Source organism: Salvelinus namaycush, chromosome 31 (assembly GCF_016432855.1).
Source record: "Salvelinus namaycush isolate Seneca chromosome 31, SaNama_1.0, whole genome shotgun sequence".
Taxonomy (NCBI): Eukaryota; Metazoa; Chordata; class Actinopteri; order Salmoniformes; family Salmonidae; genus Salvelinus; species Salvelinus namaycush.
The window spans coordinates 33,191,170-33,198,234 of NC_052337.1; the positions used below are offsets into that span (position 1 = coordinate 33,191,170).

Genomic DNA, 7,065 nt, shown 5'->3' on the forward strand with positions numbered 1-7,065 from the left:
ACGTAATGAAAGAGTATGTATCATTTCGTTACATGCTAAAATAAACATTTTGTTTACAGAGAATCGCAGAGAGATGGGAGGGCTCAGGTAAGCATCGTAACTTGCCGCTGCTGCGTGTCATAACAATCAACCATTTTGGTAGATGATTACTTTGTTACTTTCTATTGCATGGACAGTCGTGCTTCTGCATCGTTTTCTTGTTCTCCAAATAGTTATGGGAATCAGTCCAAACAAACGAGTCAAATCGCTCACCTACCCTAACCACAGAACCAGGAAAGGTGAGTTTCCACTGTCCAGTACACATAAGTACTGGTGCATAACACCAGACATAATCATGAATCATAATGCCTTTTCCTCCATTTTTCTTTTGTTCCTTTGGTAAAGGAGATTAAAATTGCACCTTTATACTGTGTACAAGGCATTATGAATCATATATGGGTTACATAATTAACTTTTTCTAATGATGAAGGACCCTGTATTGTGGTGGGGTTGGTAGGCGGCGTTGTCAATCATTGACTAGAATGATTGGCCTGTGATTGGCAGTGTGGTAATCCAACCAATCAAGGTCTTATATGCATTGTTTCTCTCTGTGTCTCGGACAGGCTCCTGTGACGGCAGTAGACGAGTGCGATCAAGCTCTCTCTCTTTTCCCCCGCGTCCTCCAGGTGAACAAAACTCCCCTCCTACACAACATTTGTGATCTCTTCTCTATACTTTTATTTATCATCTCTCTAAAGGGCCCTACACACATCACGCAAACTACGAAAGCGCAGCGACGGAGCGTCGTTTTCACACATAGTTCTACGTACTTTTGTGTGGCTTACATGCTCTGTTTGCTAGATTTGTGTCCCCTAGGGCAGGGATTCCCCTTCGGCAGGGATTCCCCTTCCAGCATTGGGGAACATGGGCACAAGCACTGTTCATGACACAAACTGTTCTCACGAGAATTGTGCAGGTTTAAAGCTTATTTGATGAAATACTACACATTCTGTCATGGGGTGAAAATAACATTTTGCAGTTTTAAAGCTACTTTTCTTTCAATTCTATACATTTTGCCATGTCTAATGTGTATTCATGTGATATGAGTGACAAATTACAACAATATCTATGGGCAAAAATAAATAAATGTTAGCTGACAGCTAGTTGATCTGGCCATTTCTGACAAGTTATAAATAGCTCTCTAAGTTATGCAATGACTAACATGACAAGAGGAATTGATGATGCACTACCCAATATCAGTTGGGGAACCACTGTCCTAGGGCATACATTGCCCACGCAAATAAGTGGCAACTGAGTCACGCTGCTTAATTCCTTGACTCACCTGCAGATGATTGTAGCCTTAATAAAACTGGGATCTTACTGGGATAAAATATCTCCCCATCTATTAAACGAACCGAAGCAGTGCATCATGGTCAAACTCTCTTAAACGTTTTCTGTTTATGTTCAGTGCCAGTATTCCCTGTAGGTCCATACATTCCAGTCACACCATCCCTGTCAGGGCCTCAGATTCCCAGCAGCCACTTCACAGCAGCCCCTGGTATCTCTTTCCCTTAATCCGTTTCAGTTTCACTCCGTCACTGCAGCCCTCACCTGCTCATCACAAATCACCACCATGACCCACTAGTGCCCATGTGGAAACCTCACTGCTCAGTGTTGGCTATGCATGTTGTATGTTGTCATGTGCCAAGTCTGGCGGTCACTTTGACAAATTTGGGTCACGTTTTGACTTTAACCATATATGATATACTGTATGTGTGTGTGTTTAAACTCTTCTGATGGATATCCTCTCTCCTAGTCTCAAGATCAAATGTCTTCATGCCCTCAAATCTCTGCAACCAGACCAACATTTCACAAAACACAGGTTAGTTTGTATTGTCTGGTGTTATGTTTATCTTTAAGGGGGCTGAACAAAAGGACCTCCAATTCCCTGAACAAATAATATTTAATCCATATCTGATCGTAAGACTGACTTTTAAAGGACATCGTTCCCTCTCACACACTCCATCTCTTTCTTTGTAGTGTCACCTCTGAACAGGGTCAGAAGGTCATTACTTCAGCCTGCACGTCTCCTCGCCCCTCAGCCCAGGAACAACATCTCACAGCCACACCTATCTGAGGTATTCCACAACTCTTCACCCCCCCGTCACGCCCCGTGCTTCTCTCTCTTGACACGTGTCACACACCCTGGTGTTAGGCTCATGGCTTTGTCCTCCTGAGCTGGCACCTGTGAACACTGGCATACCGGACACTCCCGCAGCCCTGCAATCTGCAAGGTTTGAATTTCCAATTTGATTTACTGAACAAGTAATTACAGTATTACCAACAGTCTAAAAATGGGAGCATTTCAGCACTGTGTATAGCTTCGTGAAATGTTTAGCTTAACATGAGAGAATGACAACCAAATAGGCCGAACTCCGACCTTGCAGGGGGGTCCTGAGAAACTGCGTTACGTCAGTGCCTGTGAACAAGCAGGTATTGTCCTACAAGGCCTGACAGAGTGAAACAAGAACATTCTCAGGTAAAAAAAGAGTGAAAACTCACTCAGGCCTTAAAAGTATTTCAATAGTAAAACACTTGTTCCCCTCAGTTGTGGTTGCATCACTGCCTGAGGGACCAACATGTTTTTCTCAGAGAAACGTATTCACGCACTGTCTGAGAGTGGGAGGATGCAGGTTTATAAACCCCAAAACCGGTTTGCATCAGAATGCTTACCACACTGAGACTGAATAGCTTCCTTTCTACTCCCAAACTTGCCACATTAACACACAATTATATAATACGTTTTGGATGCAATTTATTTTATATTTACATAAAGGTTGTGTTGAGTTCTTTGACTCAAGCGGCCATTACTGTAATTTATCAGAAATACAATAGGAATGAAAAATAATAAAGGTTTGCATTGTATTTTGTCCCACAGGTCAGCCATGACCTTTCAGACGATTGCTGCAGCGTCACAGCTGACCTCTCCTCCACTGTGAGTGTATTACATCTGAAGACGTCCCCTCAAGTTCACAGGTATGCAGGGCACCTGGTTTAATATATAATATTGGGGATGTTTCAATTAAGTGATTTTATAAATCAATTTATGGCAGGGTTTAGTTAATTAAATCAGGGTAGTTAGTGCTACGAGTTAACTTCCAGGCCAGACCCAGGACTGGACAGCCTTGCTTTAATCCAGAGACCTTGACGGTGGTGTTGGGTTTTGTTTCCTCTGTCAGAGCTACGTGGTGTCAGAGATACGGTTTAGTTCCCAGCAGTGATTCTGAACCTGCTGACCTCTCTGCTGACCTCTGGTTCACCCTCCACAGATCGAAGGCAGACACTATTACCTCAGACAGGGTCCAGTTTGTATTTGGGGAAAACATGGGCGCGAGAGTTTTGGTGAGTTCAGGAAACTTTTGAGCACCAATGACATACTTATAAAGTAGCAAGTTTGCATATGACTATAAAACATATCTAACTGTGTTACAAAATACATTGCATTTACATAAATAGTCTAACTTTCTCGCCCTCATATAGAGACCACAGAAATTGCCCAGCAGTGAACATTCTGATTGCAGCTCCTCTAATTCTGAGTCCTCCACCTTTGAGACAAGGCATAAAGGTAAATCATTAGGGGCATCATTGGATTTGCATGGGTACACATCTCCAGTCCTCAAGGGCCACAGTGTCTACTGGTTTACTGGTCCACCAGACTACGCTCCAGAGGACTAGAGTTGTGCACCTCGGTTCTAATAGCAATTGACTGCCTCTTAGTGGATGCCTTTCAGAACTGCAGCTGAAGTGCTGTCTGTGTTTGTTGATAGGTGCTGTGTGGAGCAGCCTGAGGGAGTGTGCTGCAGCTTACACAGAGTCCTGTGGGACGCAGCGTGTGCTCAGGCGGGTTCAGCTGTTCACTGGGGAGGAGAAGGAGAGCAATGTGGTCCAGGTGAGGACATGTTATGTTGAAATAGGAAATGTTCAATATGCCTATTGCTAGAGCAGTGATAGTGATGTACCTTATTAAATACCTTTCTTTTAGCTGACCTGCAGACTGTTTGTTCTGGAAAAAGGAACTCAGGCATGGAATGAGCGAGGGAGAGGAGTCCTGCGACTCAATGATCTAACATCAGGGACCAAAGGAGGGCTGCAGTCCAGGATAGGTGAGTTTACCATGAAGAAGACTACTATTCCACTCTCTCTGACCAACATCTGCACGTCTTTCTGTAATTCTCTCTCATCCTCAGTACATCTCTCACACCTGCCTCCCTCCGATCAAAACAGTGATGAGGCACCAGGGCAGTCTGAAAGTCATCCTCAACACTAAGCTCTGGCTCCACACACACCTGCGTCGCCCTGCCCGTCGGAACCTCCAGGTGACAGCCACCGACATGGAGTCCCAGGCCATCCGGGTGTTCCTCATCCAGGCCAGCGCCAGGGACGTGGCTCGCCTCTACGTAGCCATCCACCATCGGCTGGTAGCCCTACGGGCCAGTGCTGCTGGGAGGGAGGCAGAGGCTGCAGGGGGCAGGACCAGGGAGGGACACTGCAACAGTGAGAATGAGGAAGAGGAGCAGGAGCAGGAAGAGCAGAGACAACGGCAAGAACGAGAAGGGCTGCTAGTGACACGATTGCGACCTGGTAAGAGTGAATAGCAACAGGGATATGGATTTATCGAGCATACAGTTATCTGAGATTTGCCCTTGCATCCACTCACTTATATGGCTATGACTAAATCCAATGTTTAGCGCATTGTTCTTCCTGTGTAAAGAAACGTGGGTTTGGAAATTGTTTGCATAGTTTGAGTAAGGAAAAACTCAACCTCCAGTGCATGTCTGGTGGGTAGTCACATGTCCCTAATCCCCAGTCCATGTACCAGAGGGAGGGAGCTGTTAGCAAGTGCTAGTCTCACAGACCCCACATAAAACAGAGTAACAGATGGATCCCCCATCACGGTGGATTACATTCCTAAAAGTCCCAGGCCTAAAAAGGTTAGCTTTTTTTTTTACCTTTATGAAAAAGAGAAGAACTAAGTCTTGCTGTTTTTATATAAAACAATAGTCCACTTGTTATTCCTCGCAACAACTTCTCCTTCAGCCTCTTTGAACTTGCATGTCAACAAGACGCCTAAAGATGAAGCTAAAATTAACCCCATATAACCTACCCCTGCATAAATCACATTCCAGTGGTGGGTAACCTATGTCCTCTGAAGCCACACCATATGTGCTGTTAATGTAAAAACTCAGTAGAGACCTGCAAGGCATGAAAATTCATCTTGAACCCCTAACATCACCATTTACCTGAGAAAACAGAGCTACAGTATTAAAATAAGAGTTTATTTCACTTACACACCTCTCATAATCTGTCTCTCTCCTTTGCAGTGGATTGTGATTGGATACACAGTAAACCCAGTTTGGATTCTTGGTGACATGGCATTATATCCTGACCTGGACCATGCAACAGTTTGTGGTGTCATCACATCTGAACAGAACTTTTAGCCATCATGGAACTAAACATCAAGAGACAGCTTTCAAAAATAAATACTAGCATTTACTGAGCTACCATGACTGCCTTTTGCCAAGAGAAGATACTTTTGGTTATGTAGTGTATGTGGACACCTGCACGTCGAACAGCTCATTCCAAAATCATGGGCGTTGATATGGAGTTGGTCCCCCCCTTTGCTGCTGTAACAACCTCCACTCTTCTGGGAAGGCTTTCCATTACATGTTGGAACACTGCTGCGGGGACTTGCTTCCATTCAGCCACAAGAGCATTAGTGAGGTCGGGCACTGATGTTGGGCGATTACGCCTGGCTCGCAGTCGGTGTTCCAATTCTTCCCAAAGGTGTTCGATGGGGTTGAGGTCAGGGTTCTATGCAGGCCAGTCAAGTTCTTCGACACCGATCTTGGCAAACCATTCTGTATGGACCTCGCTTTGTGCATGGGGTCATTGTCATGCTGAAACAGGGAAGGGCCTTCCCCAAACTGTTGCCACAAAGTTGGAAGCACAGAATCGTCTAGAATGTCATTGTATGCTGTAGTGTTAAGATCTCCCTTCACTGTAACTAAGGGGCCTGAACCATGAAAACCAGCCCCAGACCATTATTCCTCCTCTGCCAAACTTTACAGTTGGCACTGCATTCAGGCAGGTAGCGTTCTCCTGGTATCCGCCCAACCCAGATTTGTCCGTCGGACCACCAGATGGTGAAGTGTGATTCATCACTACAGAGAACGCGTTTCCACTGCATAGTCCAATGGCGGCGAGCTTTACACCACTCCAACCGACGCTTGGCATTGCGCATGGTGATCTTAGGCTTGTGTGCGCGTGCGGCTGCTCGGCCATGGAAACCCATTTCATGAAGCTCCCGACAAACAGTTATTGTGCTGACATTGCTTCCAGAGGCAGTTTGGAACTCACTAGTGAGTGTTGCAACTGAGGACAGACAATTTTTGCTGAGGCGTTGTTGCTCCTAGACCAGGGTTCTCCAATTGGCGGCCCGAGGACGGTGGTTTTATATGGCCCTCTGAGTTTGAGCAAAAAAAATTAAAAATATACACACTTAAAATTCATTGTTGGACATAAGACTAAAAAACACCAAGATATCAGCTCCAATTTATTTTAATTTTGGATAATCTGTTCCATAGTATTCCAACGCATAATATAGAAACGTAATCGTATACCAAGGTAAGCAAGGTTTGAAATTGTTATGTTTTAGTTAAATATTATCTGTGAGATTCTTGCGGTCAATTTGCAGTCTACAATTGATCTTTAATCATGACCTGGCCCTCCGACCATCTGCCCCGCGGCTGAATCTAGTTGATGATCCCTGTCCTATACATTTCCACTTCACAATAACAGCACTTACAGTTGACTGGGGCAGCTCTAGCAGGGCAGAAATTTGATGAACTGACTTGTTGGAAAGGTGGCATCCTATGACAGTGCCACGTTGAAAGTCACTGAAATCTTCAGTAAGGCTGCCAATGTTTGTCTATGGAGATTGCATGGCTGTGTGCCTGATTTTATATACCTGTTAGCAACGGGTGTGGCTGAAATAGCAGAACACACTAATTTGAAGAGGTATCCACA

The 7,065-nt window shown here is 44.8% G+C and overlaps 1 protein-coding gene across 1 annotated transcript; it reads left to right on the plus strand.

Annotated features, from left to right (window-relative positions):
* Positions 1–216: 216 nt before the first annotated feature.
* Positions 217–5,624, plus strand: LOC120026360 (ran-binding protein 3-like). The gene is made up of 11 exons (XM_038971201.1): positions 217–278; positions 603–665; positions 1,796–1,861; positions 2,020–2,117; positions 2,918–3,015; positions 3,309–3,381; positions 3,520–3,604; positions 3,807–3,928; positions 4,022–4,142; positions 4,264–4,620; positions 5,361–5,624. The coding sequence occupies exons 3-11, from the start codon at positions 1,816–1,818 to the stop codon at positions 5,405–5,407; spliced, it is 1,047 nt and encodes a 348-aa protein (XP_038827129.1). The 5' UTR covers positions 217–278; positions 603–665; positions 1,796–1,815; the 3' UTR covers positions 5,408–5,624.
* Positions 5,625–7,065: the final 1,441 nt, after the last annotated feature.

Bases quoted from the DNA above. Each gene is read 5' to 3' on its own strand.
- LOC120026360 (XM_038971201.1), top strand. From the start codon at position 1,816: ATGCCCTCAAATCTCTGCAACCAGACCAACATTTCACAAAACACAG. The intron at 3,929-4,021 runs GTGAGGACATGT...CCTTTCTTTTAG, and splicing joins AGGAGAGCAATGTGGTCCAG to CTGACCTGCAGACTGTTTGT. The intron at 4,621-5,360 runs GTAAGAGTGAAT...TCTCCTTTGCAG, and splicing joins AGTGACACGATTGCGACCTG to TGGATTGTGATTGGATACAC.